Source organism: Nothoprocta perdicaria, unplaced genomic scaffold (genome assembly GCF_003342845.1).
Source record: "Nothoprocta perdicaria isolate Ctin4 unplaced genomic scaffold, notPer1 scaffold_11, whole genome shotgun sequence".
NCBI lineage: Eukaryota > Metazoa > Chordata > Aves > Tinamiformes > Tinamidae > Nothoprocta > Nothoprocta perdicaria.
In genome coordinates this window covers 2526540-2547746 of record NW_020454205.1, presented here as the reverse complement: position 1 = coordinate 2547746, position 21207 = coordinate 2526540, and the positions used below count along the sequence as shown (strand labels likewise).

The 21207-nt window shown below is 41.5% G+C and overlaps 1 protein-coding gene across 1 annotated transcript in view; it reads right to left on the bottom strand.

Annotated features, from left to right (window-relative positions):
• Positions 1-731: 731 nt before the first annotated feature.
• SPATS2L (spermatogenesis associated serine rich 2 like) overlaps positions 732-21207 on the bottom strand; it is a 46797-nt gene continuing 26321 nt past the window's right edge. Inside the window, exons 8-12 of the mRNA XM_026048186.1 lie at positions 8450-8508; positions 5646-5755; positions 5008-5110; positions 2895-3115; positions 732-1720 (exon numbers count right to left, since the gene is read on the bottom strand). Coding sequence (XP_025903971.1) covers positions 1322-1720; positions 2895-3115; positions 5008-5110; positions 5646-5755; positions 8450-8508 — 892 coding nt within the window. The 3' untranslated portion in view covers positions 732-1321. The remainder of the gene's footprint in view (positions 1721-2894; positions 3116-5007; positions 5111-5645; positions 5756-8449; positions 8509-21207) is intronic.

Sequence of the window (21207 nt, the reverse complement as noted above, 5' to 3'; positions counted from 1 at the left end):
CATGTGCTTTAGGTGATCCTGTGTGTGCAGGGGTTGAACTAGATGATCTCTAAAGGTCCCTTCCAACCTTAAGGATTCTATGATTCTATGTCCAGGGTCAGTGATTGCTGTTCTGTGCACCTGTGTTCGTAGGAATGAGCTAAAAGCAAAAGTCTGACTCAATCCAAACTCAAATGAAAGCCACCCCCTCATCCCCATTTATCTAAGTGAATATAGATTGAATAGGATTACAAGTGGTACTGCAAAGCAGCAAACACCATAGTATTTTAGAAAGGAGATTTTAATTTTTTGGAAGAAAAACGTTTTCTGAAATACAGAATCAGACATTAACACTAACATTTTATTTTAATAGAAAACTCATAAGGATGTGGTATCTGCTCAAATATGTATATTCATGTTTCGCTGAATGTTGCTGTAACAAATTATATTAGTCATAGCTCTTATATAGAACAGATGGCTCCTACGGCAAAAATATAGAAAAATAATTTGGATTCAAGTTTAGAACACCTGCAACTTCTCATATGAAAAAAAAATGCAAACAATCAAAGTGACTGGTAAAGATGGAGAATAGAGCGGTGCATCCAAATAGCCATGACTATATACATTCCAAACTTAAGAAATGAACATTTTTCTCAGCCTCATAAAAATAGTTTGTCAATGAAAAATACCAATATGTAGTATATTTAATGGATTTATACTTGCATTTAAAGATCTCAGATTATGGAATAACAAGCAAAAAATCAAATGTACTACTTTCTCAGATTTTCTTGTATATAACAATACTCTGTGTGTATACAGTGTGCGTGCATGTATGTCTATGTATGCACGTGTATATAAACACACACATATACAAACACAGAAAGAAAGGTGTATAGATCTTTTTTCAGAAAATTCTACAAGATTATTCAATTTCATTGCAGACCAGAGCGTACAATCTTCTTGGGATCTTTCCCAGCACTGGCTGCTCTAAATAGTAGTAATGTTGACTGATATAACCACATATCTACAACAGGTCTTTTACTATTGTGAATTTAATCTTCAATTTTTCAGTCAGGATTTCATTCTTCTAAGTAGTAAATGCTGCTTTGGTAAGATTCTGTACTGTCATGACAAAATAACTGTGAGCATATTGGGCAAAGCCTTGAAAGTATGAATTAATGCTGATAATTAGCAAGTAATAAAGATATCAACAAGTTTTAAGCAGCAACAGATTTAAAATGGCTGTGTTCTCAATTATTTTCTTCACCATTTCAACAAGCATCTCCAGCAGTAAACTAAAATAAAGACATGAAATTTCTCTGCCTGCCTTCACTGTGACATTTTAAGCCACCAAAGTCACAGCTGGCACTGAAAGCACAGTGGCATCAGCAGAGACCTCCATCCTCGCAGGGCATAAATTGCATTGCGACACCCTGCCAACACTGCCTCGGAAAGGACGGTGATCCGCGGCGTCTGCTGGATGCTGCTTCCGCCTGTTTTTTTCTGAGTGCGTCACATTTTCTGTGGTCCTTGTAGTCGTGGACTGCTCTTGATTTTTCATAGCTCCTTTGTTTTTATGTCGGAAGCTGTTATGCTGTTGTCTTCTGTGTTCAGACCTGGAACCACTCTTTACATTACTTTGGTCAGCCTCATTACTGGCACCTTGTGGCTTAAGAGATCCATTGAGCCGAGGGTTTTGATGCTGAGGGTTGAATCTTCGTCTCTGGCTAGAGGGTGCATTCTACCCAGAAAGAAATTGGATGACTGTTAGACTCTCTGAATCTTTCAAGCAGAGTAAGAAATAAAATAAATCAGAATTAATAAAAATTGCAGAATACAATTCTCAGTGCAACTAGAGAGAGAACAGACTATACAGTTCACAGTGGTGCTAGAGCTCTCTATTAACAACACTTCAGAATAAATGAACTATCAGTATATCTGAGCAGCTTGGAAATTAATGAACAGGCTCACCACTGATGCCAAATTCAAATCTGAGATGATACAAGAAAAGGAGAAAAGGAGATGAAATACTAGACACCTCAACAGCAACAGTTAGGAAGGAAAGAACAACTTGATCCAGACTGACTTCTCCCTCAAATTAAGAAAACAACTTGTATGTTAAAGTAGCATATTAAAGACGTAGTATGGAGTAGGAGATGATAGGGAAAAAAATACACATGGAAATTAGAGTCAGGTTAAGATCCAAATGGCAGGAGAGGTGTTAGYCGTGAGGCTAAGTCACTAGCTTAAAGCAAGCTTTGATCAGTAGCGGGGAGTGACTATACTGCTTTATTTGCTTGACTTGCCATGATAGCTGACTTCATACCCACATTGCCATCATGCAACACTCCTGTGTGTTCCTTCAGACACCTACTTGAGCCCAAAGCTCTGCCTGGACAAAACGCAGACCACCTTCAGYGGCAGTTCTGTCTGAATAGGCATTATAGCACAAGGACACTCTCAGGTGTTCTTCAAATGAAACGGTTGATAATCTGGCTCRATACTATAAACTGTATGACACAATTTCTGAAATATTTTCTTAAACTCGGCAGGATTCCCCTCTCAAGGGCTTCAGAACATCAGCTGATCACTTGTCAAGAATCAGGAAAACATGTTTCTGCATCACAGCACATAGGACAAGTGGATATTATGGAGGCTTTTTTGTCAATCTGTTAACTGATGTTGGTCACTTTTGGAGTGTAGATAGTGGCATAGCATTTCTGATATTCCTATCTCATGTTCACACTGTCATGAAAATCAAGACACAAAAGATCTATTTGGATATTTTTCCACATGTAAGAAATTATCAATTAAAACTGCAAACCATTACTTGATTTGGGATTAACCGCTTTCAMTACTGTTTGCTTTCTGAAATCGTTGAATTCTTTTATTTTTGTTAGTAATTGGTTTCTTACCTGCTTATTTGTTGGGATTCCTTGGGGAGAGGATTCTGTAGGATTGGAAGAAAGATGACCTTGTACTTTAGTGTTGGCTGTTTTATTATCAAAGTTCTTGGCATTACTAGAAGATTTTCGTGTGTGTGCATTTTGCTTGCCAGTTGTTACTTGTGAAGTTATTGAAGAGAGCACTGAACTACATGGTGTTCTTGAGGAATAGTTGTTCTTTGGGCGAGAAACTGCAAAAAAAAAAGTATGGGGTACTATCAGTTAAATGGTCAATATCCAAACATAAGTTAGTTTAATACTGTTTAAGAATAAATAATCTGTTGTGAAAAGGTCAGCATTATCTCAAAGCCTTAATGCCAACAGTTACAACGAATGTATGTCTGTCTCATTGGGCATTTTCAGCTTAAATATGATTTGCAGCAGTATTCAAGAGAGTTTTGTTGTCAGTTGAGAGTAAGAAAGTCACTGATGTCCAGCCCAAGTCACTCAAAAAACTTCTCTAATATTGACCCTTTATTCCTGGCACCTATTGCTTTTACCTGAAGACTTTTAACCAGCTGCAGTGATCAAAATTTTGTTAGGACCACCCCTCATTGTTATCCTGTCAGAATGGTTAGAATAGGAGTCTTTAGGCAACAAAGAAAGAAACATGGAAAGGAAGATGAGTGAGATACCCAGTATCTCCTTCTGGTACTGAAGGTCAAAAGAAGTTGTGCATGCCCTTGTCTGTATGGCCTTGAWTTGACCTCAAATCACTCTTTGATCATAGAAAACTGCAGAGGTTGCAGCTTGCAGTCTACACATGCACCAGCTACAACTGAGGTAGTGGTCATGAAAGTTTCCTTATTCTGTCTAAGCATTCTTTAAGAAGAAAGAAAAGCCATAGTATCTGTTGCTCCTTCTTCTCCAAGGAGATGTCTAATAAAGGTTCTTCTGTAGCATGGATATCTACTGGACTGGAACTGACTGCTATGTGCCAGTCCACCTCATGTAAGCCAYGGCACAGGCAGCACTATCATGAAGCATGACAGCTCATCTTAGTGCCTTACTGTTAGTCCTGCTMCTCATCTTCTTAGTATTTCTAGACCAGCTGCTTTCTTAACCCCTTTCATGTCTGGATGTGAAGTACCCTAAACAAATCCTTGATTCCTATCTCACTGCACTTCCACAAACTCTTTAAGCTGTCTGCTTCTCTGTGGTGGCCCTGAGCAGTCTCAAAGAGGATCCTGAGCTGTTGAAGCTCTTGATCTTGATTTGCTGTTTCGATTCCTCTGATTATGGAATTTCCATGTTCATGCATCCCTTGCATACATGATACAAACCAGAGCCTCACTTCAGTGAGAATATTCTTAGTGAAACACCTGTTGTTTTATCTAATATTACACATTAGGGGCAAGCAGAACTTCCATTTTTCCATTTTAAGGATCAAAAAAGATGATGTAGATTATAGGAACGAGCATCATCTGTTATTTTTTTCTGAAGCTTTTAATCATTTATCCTAACATCAGTTACTTCTCCCACTAGGTGTCCTCTTAACAAAATGAATGCAGTCATCCCTAACGCTGAACCGCAATAAGAGACAGGACAGCAGATTAGATGGATCTTGAAAGTCTTCTGCAATAGCAATTCTTATCTTCTAATGAATTAAACCAGTTATGCCTCAAAAGAGTCAGCTCTTCAGCCATGTAATCACAAGATTGTTTTTGGCATACTGTGTGATACTTTTTCTTGCTATTTACAATAATGCCTTGGAAATGTTCATTCTTTTTTTCCCTCTCTAATATTTTTTAAGAGTTTCCCAGGAGTGACTTTTATTTCCACTTGTAAATCTGTCTAGATGGAAAACTCCAACTGACCAGAGTAATACCTTGAAATTGCAGACAAAAAGGGCACTGTGCACACACAGAAGAACTGTGAAGCACATCTGCAGTGATAATATTTTGCATACAGTAAATTTGTTCATGAACAGCAAGTCAGTTACATCCAGACATGCCATTCACACCGGAYCTGGTGCATACATACACAGATAAGACACATGTCCTTACTTCTGCCTGGGATTTCTTGTACATGTGGGCACACTTAAGTTACTGTAACTGCAGTATGAGAAATTATCAGCACTTACTCTCTCCACACAGCTGAATTTGGGTTGTCAGCTGCTCTGTATCATAGGAAAATCGGGCAGACCTGCCCAACTCTTCATCATATTTTCGTTCACTTACRAAGTGCTGCAAAAAAACCCAGATGAATTAATAATTACATTCTGAGCTATACCCAAAGATCATATGGATTGTATAGAAATCTATGAATACATATATTAAGTTCACTTTAAGGCTCAGCAATCCACAAAACTGTCCTGTACACAAGATATCTATCTGCGAAGAACCAAGTATTTCCCTRTCCCCATACCGAATGAGATGTCCAGACAAGCCCATGCTCAGGAAGCGTCATTGCATTGGCATGCATGTGTTAGACCACTGAACCTGAAGCTATCACGTTTACTTGGTAGCTGAGCCTAACGAATGATACACAAATAGCAGGACTCTTCCCTGCTCCACTTATGGGAGGACAGCTTACACACATTTATGATACACTATACACTGCTTAGAGGTGCCATAATGGTTTAAGAAAGTGTGTCTTCTCCATGGAAAGCTAGTTGCACTTTGGCTCACAGTAGAACAGCCTGGGGCATGTAAATGGGACAGTCTTTCTTTGGCATCTGTGCAAATAGCCAACATATCCAAGAAGAAATGAACATCTGACCTTAATTTCGGCCCTGAGTTCAGACAGTTGTGCCTCACTCATCTGACTGGCTAGGTCTGTCAGTCTCTTCAGCTCCTCAGCTTTCTTCTGCCGAGCAGTCAGGATTTCCACTGCCAAATAGCGGTAGTCAGTAATCAATATTAGGAAGGCAAATACTCTAATTCACAACTCTCTGGGTATTAACACTGTAAATCGCACACGAGGCACACACACACCCCACACGCCCCACTTCAGCTGAATGGAACATGTTGCTGCTTGCAGGAAGCCAATCAGTGAATTTAACTGAACTGCCTAGTGATGAGAAATGGGATACCAAATCCCATTCTGGAAGGACCGGAACCAATCCTTCAGCATTCAGACAGCCAGGGCAAAGGATTTTGTTGTGAGTTTTCCAGAGCTTTATTTTTAAGCACAAGATCAGGGGGCATTCCACTATGACATGGAAAGAAGCAGTAYTTTGAGCCAGCAGCCCTGTTTTGGAAGACAGGCTGTATTTTATTTATACAAGAATACTTTACTCTCTCGTAAAAAAATCTGTTCATATAGTTTATGTTTAAATCCTAAGTATTACAATTTTGCTTTCAAGTACATAACATCCAGGTTTACCATTTGTAGGGGAAAGGAGTCTTACAAGAGCCAACAGCTGTTTTGAAATAAGTATTAATTACGCACTACCGTACACCCCACTTATTAAGTGTAAGGAGATGGTGAACATTTATATTATGCTTGTAGAAAAATATTAACGACAAACCACAAAGCAACAGTCCACTCACATTCGTGATAATGTGAAATTACATATATTAAGTATATGCACACACTGTTACCTATACGATGTCTCCATGCAAAGGCAACACCGGATTTTATGGCTGGTAGGATCACCACTTAAGGCAGAGAGGAAAAATAGTACCTAAATGTAAAATAATCGTATTCATGTCCTTTTTCTAGGGCTTACAGCCTGGGCAACCAAGTGGCAGTTGTAGTCTGTGACAGAGCCACAGATTCCTTTACAGCAGTTGCCTCTGGCTTCTTGCCTTCTTTCACCACAAATTTCCTGAGTAGTCCTGCCAAGTCATTTACCCAGTTCATACTTTGTCATGTCATTTTGTTTTAGGTGAAGATTAGGGGTATTTCACAGAGAGTTTGTTGGCCCTTTGAGAAGTGCAGCATAATCCAGCAGGCACATGGTAGAGGGCTGTGTCTGTAGTGTTTTGTGGGAACAAACACATCATGTAACACAGGAGTGTGTATCACACGGGGCAGGGTTAACAGGGATGAAGCAGAGGAGGGCAGGTTTCTTCAGCTCTGTTCTTACATCTGCACCTGACATGTTTTTATGCCACAGAAGAGCTGGAGAGCTAGATAAAAGCTGATCTTCTCATTTCATCTTTGAGGAATATGATTTTCAAGTCTGTGGAACTTTATCAGATTAAATTAACAATTCATTAGCTATTTTCCTTTTGTTCAGGAGTCAGCCTTTTCTGTGTATTCCAGGTGATGCTAAAATTTTCTCTCCAAGGCCAGCACCACCCAGCACCAAAGTGACTATCCAAACCACATGATCTCATCTCATACTGGCAATTTATTTCAGCGTGAGATGCCAGCCACATACCCATTTGTACAACAAACTAAAGTGTTCATATTTGGAAATTGTCCCAGTATTGACAGTAAGAGTAAGATTACCCACTGTAAAACAGTCCTCCATTGCAGCAAAAAGATGTGAAAATAAATAATAATGTAAATCTTGGTTAGCATATCATAGTCCTATAAAAAACTTTCTGCCTAAATCTCTAAGGCACTTTGCAGCTCTGAGAGACAGAAGAAATTAGACTGTAAAAACAAGTACCATCTAATGTCACACGTGCAGTCAGCACTAAAGTAGGGAACAAGAACACACCATATGGCAGTTCGTACGTCACTAGACAGGAATTAGTTTTACTTCCCACAAAAATGACTATTGGCCCCACCGAGACTAAATAAGGGGTTCTGTGATACCATCAGCCCTGGACTGTGGATCTCCAAAATACAGTTTATGCAGTTTGGGCTTGGATCCAGGTGTGCTGACATCAATGGGATTTTTACCATGGTTTTCCCTGGGAGTGAATACCTGTCCTGTTGTTAATGATAGAAGTCTCTGCAGGTAACCAGAAAGCTGCTGACATATTTCTATCAGCAGCTTCTGCTGAGAACAACCCAGAACTCCAAATCTACATGTATTTCAGGTCAGTATTCAAAAAGTTACCTGACAGAATTCCAAACCTAAGCTAAAGTCAACCTCTGCTGGAAAAGCTCCTTTTAGTCTCCCTGTGTACATAACTGCAAGTAACCTAGTTGACTTTTAATTTGTTCAGATTTAACTCAAATTAAGTGAGAGTTTGAAATACAAATGAAGTGCTCAGAAATGTCACATATATTTGTGACTCTTCTTGAAAGGACCTCAAAATCAGCAATCAAAGAAGTATGTATTGTATATATACAAAATTGTATACAAATGTGGCAGCAATGTTTTGATCTGTCAGGCAAAATATCACTCTAACAACACTTGGATAATTCTTCAGTTTCTTGCTCAGTTTTCTCCGCTGAAACACATTCCCTTAACTACTGGGCCATGAATACCMCATGATGCACATTCCTTAAAGCTAGAAACTATTCAGAAACTATCCTAGCCCATCAAAGACTACACACAGAATGAAAGATGCTGGAATGCTACTAACTGAATTGATGTACCATGTCATTTTTTTCTGCCAAACAAAATAAAATGGTCCCCCAACTATTCCAAAAGTTCTCTAGCACATTTTTTTACTTACTGGCTTCTTCTTTAACTTTATCAAGTTCTGCCATTAATGACACTTCTCTGTCTATGATGCTAAAAAAAARRAAAAAAAAGAAAAAAAGAAAGAAAAAACAATTTAATTCATGCCAGAACTGAAACGCCAATCAAAAGTTATAACTACACAAAGACTTCAGAGCTTACTTACAAAGAGCTTTGGAATTAAGATTAAAAGAACAGAAGAAGATGAAGGAACTGAGAGGCAAACTGAGCACAAGTAAGTGCTAATCAGTGTATGCTAATGTAAACAAGCATCTCATTGATCTGCCCACCCATCCACAAGGATGTGGAGGTTGCTCTGAATTAACTCTTCAGCACTGTGYAAGCAGAGCATCTTCAAACGACTGAACACTCTCTTTTCAAAGTCTGCCAAACACACCGCCTCTGCTACGCAGGCCAGCACGGCTTACCCCTCTGTGCAGCAGGCTGCAGAACAGATCGTGGGTGGCAGGAGCTACTTCTATTCTTTAAAGAGAGAGGGAAGCCCCTGCAGAATATGTTTGACTAGCCTACAATTGGGTTTGTGGTATGAATAACGCCTAATACATCTTACCCACTCTTCTCCCAAGGCATGGGAAGGTTGCTTCCTCTTTCGGTCGGCCTTCCTGGAGATTTCCTGTGCACTCTCCCTACACAAACCTGTGCTGTGCAAACTCTGGCAGCTTCAAAAGTCTAGTAGAGTGCAAGCTGATCAGGTGGGTCTACCGAGAGCATAGAGTGGGTCAGGGAAATCATCAAGACATCATCAAGACAGCAGCACTGTTCTGTGAAACAGCACTGCAGCATGCCCTCGGATGGACAGTGCTCCAGTAGGCCACTCCAGGTTCCCCTCGTGTTGTATTTGGGTTTAATAAACATTATCAATGTTAGCACTGCATTTTGCACATGTGAGAAAACTTAAACAATTGGAGAAATTGAGACAAGTCAGTCAAATACCAGAAGCATATCCAGGCATGCCTTTAAGTGGGCATGCCTAAGAGTGGGGAGCTCAGCTCTTTCAGTAAGTCACCCTCAAATTCTGCTGTTGTACCCAGGGAGACACCATGACTTCAAGGCCTAAAAACGGTTGCACAAACATAGCTTGCCCTCTGAGACAAATCTGCTTGGTGGGTCCAGCACACATGGTACTGAAATCCGACACGAGTGAGGCAAGTAGAGTGTAGATTTCTCAGCAGCCTAGGCCACGCACAGTTCTGCTTTTCCACAGACAGCTTGGAGGTGACAGCTTTTAGTTGCCTGTCTGTATTTTCTGAGGTAGGCAGGTGTCAAGGCTTCCAACTACAGCAGAGAAGGGAAGAGKGGAGAGATAGGCCAGGAGGGAGGATTGGAGAAGAACTGGTCATCTCATGGTGCTGCCCCCAAATCATCTGCCAGAGTCAACATGTCCCTCTTCACCCCTCTTCATCCTTTCTCAGCAGCACAAAGGGATCAGGAATAAGCAAACTAAATGTATATAATAACTAACCAGGCCAGATCAGACTGGAATGGTAACAGCAAAATAACAATAGTAATAATAAAACGCTCTTGGCATTCCYTGTGCAGACCAGTCCCATTTGCACAGTAAGATCTACAGCAGAAACTGCTGTTCAGATCAATGACTCCTAAACAGAATTGCCTTTTTTTTTTCTTCTATGTGAAACAGCTTCCAGCAGAATTAAGACATACTATAGGAAATTTAAGAATCCAACATTTTTCTAGAACACACTTTGCAAGGTGGATAGATCCCTGAGGGTTCAGTAGGACCTAGTCAAAGGCAGAAGGCTAGGAGAAGCCTAAAGCTCAGCGTGGCAGGGCAAGGCTGGGTACCAGGGCAGTACTTGGCAGCTGCACAGGCAACTTGGCCACAAAGTCACCCAAAGGAACGTGCTGCACTGCACTGCTGCACAGCCTTCCCCAGCTCTTCCGATCCGCTAGTGCAGCTCACACAGGCTGAGTTAAGCGGCATATTTTTATAATGAGAGCACACGCTTGTTCCAGTTGGCCCTCGCTGTTCTCCGGGTGTAAGCATTAACCTTGGACTCCAGAGAGGCTGTGGATAATTTCTGCTTGCTACTCCGAATAGCGATAGTTTCTCAGAATCCATCTATTTTCAATTAATCATCTGTAACTACATGGCACACTAAACTCCCTTGGCCTGTATACTGCAAGTGACAGAAGTGACTCTTACAAGTTCTCATCTTTTTCTACCCTTCCCAAAAGAGATTTTTATGGTCTTTGGAGCTTGCACTACCTTTTAAAAGCCTGCGTATTTTTGCTTTTGCTATATCGGTTACAAAAGTGCATTCCCCAGTGTATTTCACAGGTTACATAAACACAAACTTTTGATTGGAAAAAATATTCAAGCAACACGTTCATAATAGCAGAGCTCATTTTGGCCCAGTTTATTTCATGACCGTTCTCTCCCCACTTCAACAACAGATYCTCACTAAACTGCTTGGCCATCTGCATTTTATTTTTGATGGCAAATAAAAACACTTTTATTACTGAGATGAGGTCAKAGCTGTCCTATATTTCTCATATTTTATAGTCAGACCTTGTCTGTCACAAGTTTTCCACTCCTAACGTGTTTGTGTGGGCTCTAATGAACATTTCAGGAAAGAGCCTGGATGCAGCAGTAGTAATCAGAACTGTGACGACTGGCGCAGGCAGTAACAGTCTCAATATTTTGTTCCAGTTATAAAGTTATTGAAAAACTCGAGAGAAATAATAAGTGTTTCATGCCTTTGTATCAGACAGTCAATATTAAAATCATTAATGTGATAAATTAAGTTACTTTAATGGACAGATCTTCATAGTGCTGCCCTTCCCTGAAGGCAAGGAAGCTGTACTAACCTGTACCAGCTGAAGATGTGCAGTCTGCCTCTCTACAAAGAAAGAGAACATACTAATTTTCATCTGGAGAGGATAAAGCCAGTGTTCTCAGTCTGGAAATCATGAACTACCATATGTGATGGCATAATGGAGGAAACTCATCTTTCTTTGGGAATGTCTTAGGTCAACCAGCACTAGAAAATGGTGCATTTCTTCCTAGTTTGCATAAAGATCAATTATTAAGAAGAGAGTAGCAATCAATTTGATTCCTTTTCTAGTAGTATGGGAGCACTTCACTGCAAAACAGCCAACCTTCTCCATCAAAAGGACTTGGTAAAGGAGAAATGAAAATGACCAGGACAGCCAGAAAAGAGAGCTGGAAAACTGAACTGCAAAAACAGATGAATGGCAAATGAATGCAGAAAGAAAACAAAAAGTTTTAGAGAAAGGACAAGCACTCTGTGGAATGCAAAGCTTKACTCTTGTTCCTGCTTACATCCCACGCTATTCTATATAGAGAATAGGGATCAGCTCAGAGACCCACAGCTGATTGACTTCACTTAAGCTGAACAGTTTCTCATTTGATTCATCTTCTGCATAAGGCAGAAGGCAGCATAAGCAGGACGATCAGGATCAGATCAAAGTGCTATCAGCAATTGAAACAGCTCCAAGTATTATGCATCACTGCCTCCTGGAAATGCACTTTCTGCCAATGTTTCTTAGTCTCCAACTCCTACGAAAATGGTATGCAAGGCTCGTGTACTCCACTGTAGAGCTGTGCAGAACTGGCTGCTATACCAGATATTTGCATGTCACTAGATGTAGGGTCTAGCAAAGCAAGGGGCAGAATGCACTTCAGACCTAAGATACCTCCAGGAAAATGGCCTATCTTCTTCTTTAGCTATACTGCTTTATTTTGGTTTTCTGTAAGTGTTAGGAATTCAAATTAAAATAAGCATAGTTCTTTACCTGAGATTCTGGAGAGATCATACCCTTCTCTTTTTTTTTTCTGATTGCTCCCACTGCTAACATCCTAGCAGCCTCATTCAACCCTTCATCTTTCCTATAACACCAACACTTGAGTTATTCATCCCATATATTACTTGAGACTGCTGTAASAGATATAACTTGGCACCACCAGTTTCTTCACTGAGGGTGCCTGAATCCATGCCCTCATCAGCAGTCCATATGATACTCTGCTCTGGGATTCTTTTTGACAGTTCTGCTACAGGTATTCAGCTTTGTTTCATATATTTATCATATGCACTAAACACTGGGCCTCGTTTCCCCTTCCCTCTCCCCTACCTGGACTCAAGGGAAGATCTGAACCTAGTAGGTCTCAGGCACTGCGTATCTGATAAGCCACTCACTGCTGGAGCCCAAATGGGTATCGCAACTACCTCTCTGATGATTCATTTCCCCTTGCTACACCTCTCCTCTAAAGTACCCATTCTGATCTTCTCTTACCCTCATGTCTCCAGGATCAGGATATCCAACGGAAATTGTCAGCATCTTAGCATTTTCATCACAAGCAAATATCTGCAGTTTGCAGCACASGATTCAGCATTGCTTGATTTTAATTCTGAGATGAAACTGTGAGGTAGGGATGGGTTTTTTGAAGGATGCCAACAGGATAGAGGTCTTCAAAGGGGGCTGGGACAGAGAAAGGAGGCAGAGCTGTGCTTGGGCTAAAGAGACATTGGATGCTGCTGGAGCGAGASTAGTTCTCTCGTGCTTGTTTTGCCTAAGAGATTCTGAAGGCCAGAGCATGGGTACGGTACTCCTGGTCTAAAGGACCATGATTGTTCCTCGGGCTCATAYAGGCTGTCAGAAGGCGCACTAGTGCATCATGTGAAAACAGCTGCAAACGCCAAACTAATGAACTGCCAGCAAAGCGGTGATGGGGATAAATTACAGTGACAGCTGTCTCATTTCACAGTTTCATACTCAGAACAAATTCTAAATTTGTTCTGACAGCAGTAGAAATAAATTAATCTTTCTGTAGTTTACAGCACAAAATACAGTACTGTAAAGCTGGCAGAGGTGWGCATAAACTGACACAACTCGCAGACGTAATACAGAGATACATGGCATGAAGACTACTGTAAAAAGYACAATCTGAATAATTTTTTCCAGAGTCTTGCCAAAATTCCCCAAAATAATCAGTTCTCTTCAGTTTGGTCAATTAGGTCAATTCCTGTCAATTAGGTACTTGCTGATCAAAATAACTCACTCATTAATTTCTTATTACATCTCTAAAAATAGCAGGGAGGTGCAATATCTACACAGAGAGTAGGGAAATCTTTCCATAGGGAACAGCTATTTTGAAAAGCTTTGAAGAAAGCAGGTGACAGTGTGTCCTGATCTCCAGGGCAGATCCCTTGAGGTTTGTGAAGCCACAATACCTTTGTCTGCAAAGCTAATTCTAGGATATATTAGAATGAATGTAAACTCACACCCCAGGACCTATTTAAATTGCACTGTGGGACAGTTCAATAGCTACAGCTGAGAGAAGCTGCACAGAGGCATAAAACCATTTTTCCTTGTTCCTTCCTCCCAGTTCTGGTGCTGACACTCAACTGTGAAACTCCACTCTGGTGAAATGGGCCTTAAAGGATTCATTGCAACAATGATGACTTGCTTCAAGGAATCCAGTGCTTCCCTAGTTTCACACACAGACTGAGAATTGAATATTTTAGAGACAGAGGAAGAGGTGGTCAGTGTTGGCATTCTACATGACTGCAAAAGGGCTTTTCATTGGGAAGTGTTTTTTCCATTTTTTTTTTCCACAGGGACATTCTGCTGTCTGGTTCAGCAGTTAAGAAGCTGGAACACTGAAAATTAGAATCTTTTCTCCATGATAAAGCGAATATGGCCTGGAGCAGCAGGGTGTTGGTTGTGGGACACTGGSTTTGAGCACTTGGGTTTCAGAGAAGTACAACAGAATTCTCCTGTGACTTTACTTGGTCAATGGGCTTTGGAACAGCCCCAGGAGCCTCTTGAAGTCAAGCTGGCTGAAAAAGTGCTGGTAAACTCAGGTCAGGAGAGAAYGGGGGAAGGTAGTACTGTTACCATCTCTTCTACACCACAGCTCAAGTTACATGAAGCTGAGGATGAGATGCTCAGCTCTGCCCTGAGAGTCCTGATTATGTTATGATTCATCTTTAAACTCGAAGGGAAGGGCTCTGGAGCGGACGCTCGTGCCGGAGCTCCTTGTCTAGARGCGAACCACTGCAGCCCAAAGCTGCCRAGCGAGAAAGCGCAGGCAGCCCTGGTGAGGCCACATCTGGAGACTGTGTCCAGTTCTGGGCTCCCCAGTACMAGAGGGATGTGGAGCTGCTGGAGAGAGTCCAGCGCAGGGCTGCGAGGATGATCAGGGGCCTGGAACATCTGCCCTATGAGGAAATGCTGAGAGAGCTGGGCCTGTTCAGCCTGGAGAAGAGGAGGCTGAGGGGGGACCTGATCAGCGTGTATAAATACCTCAAGGGAGGCAGTGAGGAGGAGGGGGGCGGCCTCTTTTCAGTGGTGRGCAGGGATAGGACTAGAGGAAATGGCTTCAAACTGAAGCATCGGAAGTTCCACAGGAACTTAAGGAAGCATTTCTTCACTGTGAGGGTGACAAAGCACTGGAACAGGCTGCCCAGAGAGGTTGTGGAGTCTCCTTCTTTGGAGATCTTTAAAAYCYGCTTGGATRCAGCCCTGTGCCACRTGCTCTAGGTGACCCTGCGTGAGCAGGGGGGTTGGACTCGATGACCTCTGAGGTCCCTTCCAACCTTSGGCATTCTATGATTCTATTCTATGAAACATTATTTCCCCTGTCATATACATATTTTCTTTACAGCATCAACATACTTGAACCACAGGCAGAACTGAAAAACAACTGAAGAGAAGGCTTCAACCTAACTGCATATTTTCCAAAAGAATCCTCCACCTCAATCCAGAAACCAAAAGTGCACAAGTCAAACAATTTCAGCACAAGGATCTAAAATTATATGAATTATGATGTGAAAAGCAAATATAAGCTGCAAAAGAACCTGCAAGAGGTAGTTAGCTTTATAACATTACTTAACAATCATATTTTATGACTAGTAAAATGTTACTTCTCTAAGTTTTCTTTGTGTTAATGATCCTGTATGAGAAGCTGTTACATCACATATGTAATGCAATGTCTCAGCAAACTTTATTCTTCCATTATTAACTCAAAAGTACCTACATGTTCACTGTGTTGGAAGTTTCTTACTTCATCACTATATTAGCACATGTGTAGTGTTCACACAGCAAACTAGATTACATTCATTTTCATTCTCACCACAAATACAGTCCTCAGACATGAGAATATATCAGTTTCACTAGAAGCCATCCTCTTTACAGTGCACTGGCTGGTAATAGTAAAAACGCCTAAAAGCTTTTCACTACTCAAGCTTATTTGGTATCACTCTATACCTGTCCTTACTAATCTTGTTCTCTTGAGCAGCCAGCAATTACAGAGGGCTTGGTAAAGCCATTAAAATTAAAGGCTCATTTGCAATTTTATTTGAAGATTACTTTACAAACAACAAAGTATTTATTATCTACTTATAAAAAGTTTTTTTAGGCTGAAAGTGACCTTTGAAAGCCTCTTCCTGATGGAACACTTCCAAGTTGTATTTATTTACAAATTAAGTCATCATCTCAGAACTTGCCCAGGTTTTAAAAACTTGAGTGCGAGTTGTACCACGGCTTGTTAACATTCTCCTGAAGATTTCCATACGCTTGTAAAGGATTTATTTCCTACCTGAGTCTTAGTTCTGATTCCACGGCTGAGCATTTTTCTGTTTTTTATATATTTTTATAAAGTTGGTCTAAACGCACATCAGTGTGGTTCCTTTCGTTATCCCCCCGACAAAAAGCAGAGGCCACAAAGAAGGGAGAGGAGTTTGGCTCTTTGCTCTTGACATTTGTATTTTTTTGAGATCATTTCTCTCTCTACAAGTTGACTCCTCAGTGTGACAACCCTGGTATATTCACTTTTCTTCCACTCTTCCATGTATGAAAGCAGCAGCCTGTTTGTAGATCCCCACACAACACGTGTGGGCTTTACTGAGGACAGCAAGTGCGCCTCTAAGTGCCTGGGAGGAAGAGGGAAGAGTCAAGGCTACAAGTGTATGAAAAATGTAGGCAAAAGGACAGGGGAACTCATCTCTGGAAAGCTTTGCAAGCTCACTGAAAAATACAAGCATGAAGCAACCAGCTGCAACAGAGAAACCTGAGAAAACACTGCAGAAATCAGAGTTCACGCTGTCATCAGGCAGCAAAAAAACCTAAATTATGTCTAGCACCTATTTGGGACGTAGGTTGTCTCAGAGCATCAAGAGGGAGGCTAGAACAGGAACTCTGTATCTCACTGAAACTTAATAAAAGCAGTTTTGAGAGATCCATTTCTTCACTAATACACAACAAGAGGAAACCCACTCTGCTGGAAGCAGTAAGAAGAGAACAAGCGTAAGCTCCTCTCCCACGGCAAAGACTGAACCGCTCCTCTCCTGACACTGCAGCTGTGTGAGCAGCAGCCAGCTGCTAAGGTCACAGGCTGTAGAGAAAAAAATCACCTCCCAAATGTTTAGCACCCACCTGGGGTTTCTGGTACCTGCAAAGACCTGTGTTCTTACGTGGGTGCCAGGCAGTGCCCATGCTGCTGTGGGGAGCTGGGAGGAGCTGATGCAGCAGCTTCATCCTCAGGTTGGCTGCTGTTTGCCAACTAGCAGACAAACAAGCACCAGAAAAAAAAATAAAGAGAATTTAAAAATCTCTTCTTTAGAGGCCTATGGAATACAGAAAGACAGCTGGCAGAAAGATATCTGGAGAGAAAGCTAACAAAGACTGCCTGGAAATGCAGGAAGAGCAGCGCAGGAATTTGATCCCCTGTAAAGCCAGTGGAATTCACTGGAATATTCTGGTCTTCCAGGTATCTGCTCACACTCCCAGCTCCCACATTGCTAGAACAGACAGGCAGCCCTTCGTCCGGTGCCACTGATTCTGGGCAACAAAACCTGTCATCTCTACAGTCTGCCAAGCGAGAGGCCCAGCAAAGCAAAGAGTGCTCTGAAACTGTGAGCACCAGCAGTATTGCTCATCGTCCAGCACCAAGGGAAAACAGGGTTCCTTTAAATAACTCCTTCTCCATTCAACCTCTGCTCTGCTTTGATTTTAAATCAGAAAATGGTAGAAAAGCTGCTTTCACTTCCCCAAATATAAATTCCTGCTTCCTATTTGTTCCTTGAATATTTAAATTGTTAGTTGTGCCCAACTCCATTTTTCCAGCATTACTTCAGAGTCTTTTTTTTTTTTTTAACGTAGCACATAGCAAAGCTTTCAAGTGCTATTTGTTCACTTAAAAGAAGGAAAAAAAAAAAACCCAAGCCCTTGACTCTGCTGGGTCTCAAGCTCTCTATATGGCATTTGATGTTTCCACATGCTTGAGATACAAAAAAAGGAAGAGGCCTGTCTCTGGCCAGTTTTGCAGGCCTGGACCTAACTATTTTATGTAGACTGTTTCCCATTTGTGGTGGGAAGCAGAGCATATGGGCAAGTAGCAGATGTTTTCCTTTAGTCCTCCATATGACTGTATGGAGGCCCAATATGTGCCAATGATTTTCTGGCAGGAGGTGTTAGGAGGAACTGTGGTTCCTTTTGTGCTTTATCTGCCCCTCAGATTTCCTGCGGCTCTCTCTCTATTCTCAAGATGAGAATTCAGTCTCTGTTTGGAAAAATGAGAACACACTGTCACACTGCACAGGTTTCAGTCTGGACAATCAGTATCTCCAGCTCTAGTGAGATGGGTTCACCTTAGTCTCCTGACTTTCCCCTGCAGCTTACACAGCATTTGGGATTCTACTTTTCCTGCCTTGTGCTAGTGTGACATACCTACAGCCCAAAACATTTTGTACCCAGGTAACAACCGGAGCAGCTTATAATGGCACTAACACAGACATTTGCTCCAGGCATGCAAAGAATCATTCCAACCGTCAAACTCTTACATGGCTCATTAAGAAAAGGACCTCACTGCAGGATTTTTAAACATACATCTTTCTGGGATTGTTCCTGGACCCATTTCATTAAATAGTTACAGCAGGAAGCAAACACTGCATTTCTTCAGTTAGTTACAGGGGTTCATAGCCCAGCTGCTCCGTATCACCCCTTTTTAAGATTTGGGACATGTGGTAGGTGCTGTTTTGCCAGGTAGGGAGCTCTTCAAAGCAGCACAGTACTAACTGCATTCAGGAGTCAGGCCAAGCTGGGAAGTACAGAGCTAGATGGAAACATGGATTTCTACTGACAACTGTCACCCCTCACACAATAGTTTCTGCTAATAGTTAAGAAAAGAAAGCGTTTCTGAGACTCTTTCTGATTATAATTTCAAGGCATCTTAGGCATATGCACTACTCATTTCCAACTGTAATAATGGCATTGTGCTATCTGGAGGTAGGAGGAAAACATAATTGTGTCATCTTTGCACTTCAAGTTTGCTGCAATTTGTGGATAAAACCATAAGAAGGTTCAAAAGAAGATTTAGTCCAAACAATTTGATTCCTGAAATTAAATTTCATCAGTACAGATTAGGAGTCAACCTCCCGGAAAGCAGCTCTGCAGAGAGGGACCTGGGAGTCCTGGTTGACACCAAGTTGCCCGCGAGGCAGCAGGGCCCTCGTGGCCAAGGAGGCCAATGGGCTCCTGGCTGCATCAGGAGGACGTTGGCAGCAGGGCAGCGAGGGGATCCTGCCCCTCTGCTCAGCTCTGGGGAGGCCAAACCTGGAGCACTGGGGACAGCTCTGGGCTCCCCAGCACAGGAGGGACGTGGAGCTGCTAGAGAGGGGCCAGCGCAGAGCGACARGGATGATGAAGGGGCTGGAGCAGCTCTCGTGTGAGGAGAGATCGAGTGAGCAGGGCCTGTTCAGTCTGGAGAAGAGAAGGCCAAGAGGGGATCTCAGATATCTGAGGGGAGGATGTAGGGAGGAAGGGGCTCTTCTCAGTGGTGACCAGTGACAGGACAAGGGGCAATGGGTACAAGTTGAAACCCAAGCAGTTTCTTCTCCATGTGAGGAAGAACWTCTTCACTGTGAGGGTGCCAGAGCCCTGGCACAGGCTGTCCAGGGAGGCTGCGGAGGCTCCTGTTCTGGAGATCTTCCAAACCCGCCTGGATGCAACCAGGTACTCCATGCTCTGGACTAGATGATCTCTAGAGGTCCCTTAACCATTCTCTTATGGTGACTTGTAGCACCTCTGAACCAGTCCTTACCTGAGAAGCAGCTGGAAATCTCAGTGACTCCTCAGTAAGTGGTAAAGAACTTGGGAATTTCTATCACTACCACTGTCATGCTAGCATTCCTCCCTGATGCCCTTGTTTACCTGCTCTTAGGTGAACTTGGGTGAATTGCTTCATTTTTCCTTGACAGAAGAGCTGACTGTGCCATAGTGAAAATGCCATGTACGCAAGAATGATAAATATGCAAGAAACAGACTGTTGGCTCAATTACCTTATGCTCCCACTACCACTGCAGGTGCTTTGCTTGACCTTAAATAAGAAAACTGTCCTGAGTGAGTAACAAACAAAATCCTTCAGCCTAGGAATACAATGTGTTAACTGCATGAGGTCTGAAGCTATGTGTAGCACTGACTCTGGTGACATCAACTCAAATCCAATGAATTTATAGTTGTTGACTGTAAGCATTTGTAAATTAAGCCTTTGGGATAGCTATCCCATCTCACCCACAGATGTCAAAATGGCATATGAAATACCCCAAGCTATCTTAGTCTTAGCAGAGAAAGTGTTAAATAATGTATTTTGCTGTTTAACCCAATTTTTCCCTCCATTCCCTTAAAGAAGGGCCCTCCTTAGAAGAATTATAAGACTTCTAAAATCTCACAAAAACACCTCCGAGAGCTACCAAAGCAGGTGCAAGGCATTAATGAAACATACTTAATTTTATAGACTGAGAACACAATTATGGCATTTTGGATCATAAGCAAACATTATTATATTGGCTTCCCAGAACTCTTCATAGCACTGAAGAGTTTAGTACAACTATGACCTGGAGTCCACGTTCAGTGGAGTTCAGAGACTCAATGTTTTTAGCATCAGCACCTCAGTGCCACAGCATCTTCCTCAGAATCAGCTCAGCCCTGCTTGGGCTTCCTGGCTACACAGAAGTGAGGCCCCAATGSCACTAAAGTTACTCTGGACACACCACTGAAGCCAATGAACACACTACTAAAGGCAGGAATGAATGATTTTTTTGCAGATACTATAGCTTTTTTTTCCCCAAGAGATGCTCATAAAAATACTGATAAATATTGTGGATGAATTAAAGGTGACAGGTTTTCTGTGCTTTTCTGTGATTTGTAGCTATACATTTTAGTAGTTTACTGCAATACTGGATTTATTAAACAGAATTTACATGGCATTTTTGCTTAACAAATGGCTAATGGTGTAAAATTCAAAACAGATTAATATTTTTCCAGGCCGTGTATATATATATGTATGAAACAGAGAATTTGCTACTAGAAAATTGCTATTATCTATTCATATATATTTAAATTACAATTTTAAAAAGAGAAATAGATGAAGGGATGAGGAAAAAGAATGAATTAAGACACGAGAATTGCAAATAGCATGCAAGAGGAGGAAGGTAAAAGAAAATATGAAGAAAGAAAAAAAAGAGTGGTGGAATAAGAAGAGAAGATGATGGGAAACCAAGAGACAGCATAGAATTAGATCAAGATGGATCACTTTGAGAAAACCCCTCACAAATTTATTTTCTTCCTAAGAACTGTAGTATTGTAGTTTATGTATATATGCATTCATCCATATAGATAAGTATTTATTACTTCCCCGCTGGCAAAGAGGCACTTATTGGCACCATTTTTTTTTTTTTGAGTAGAAATTGG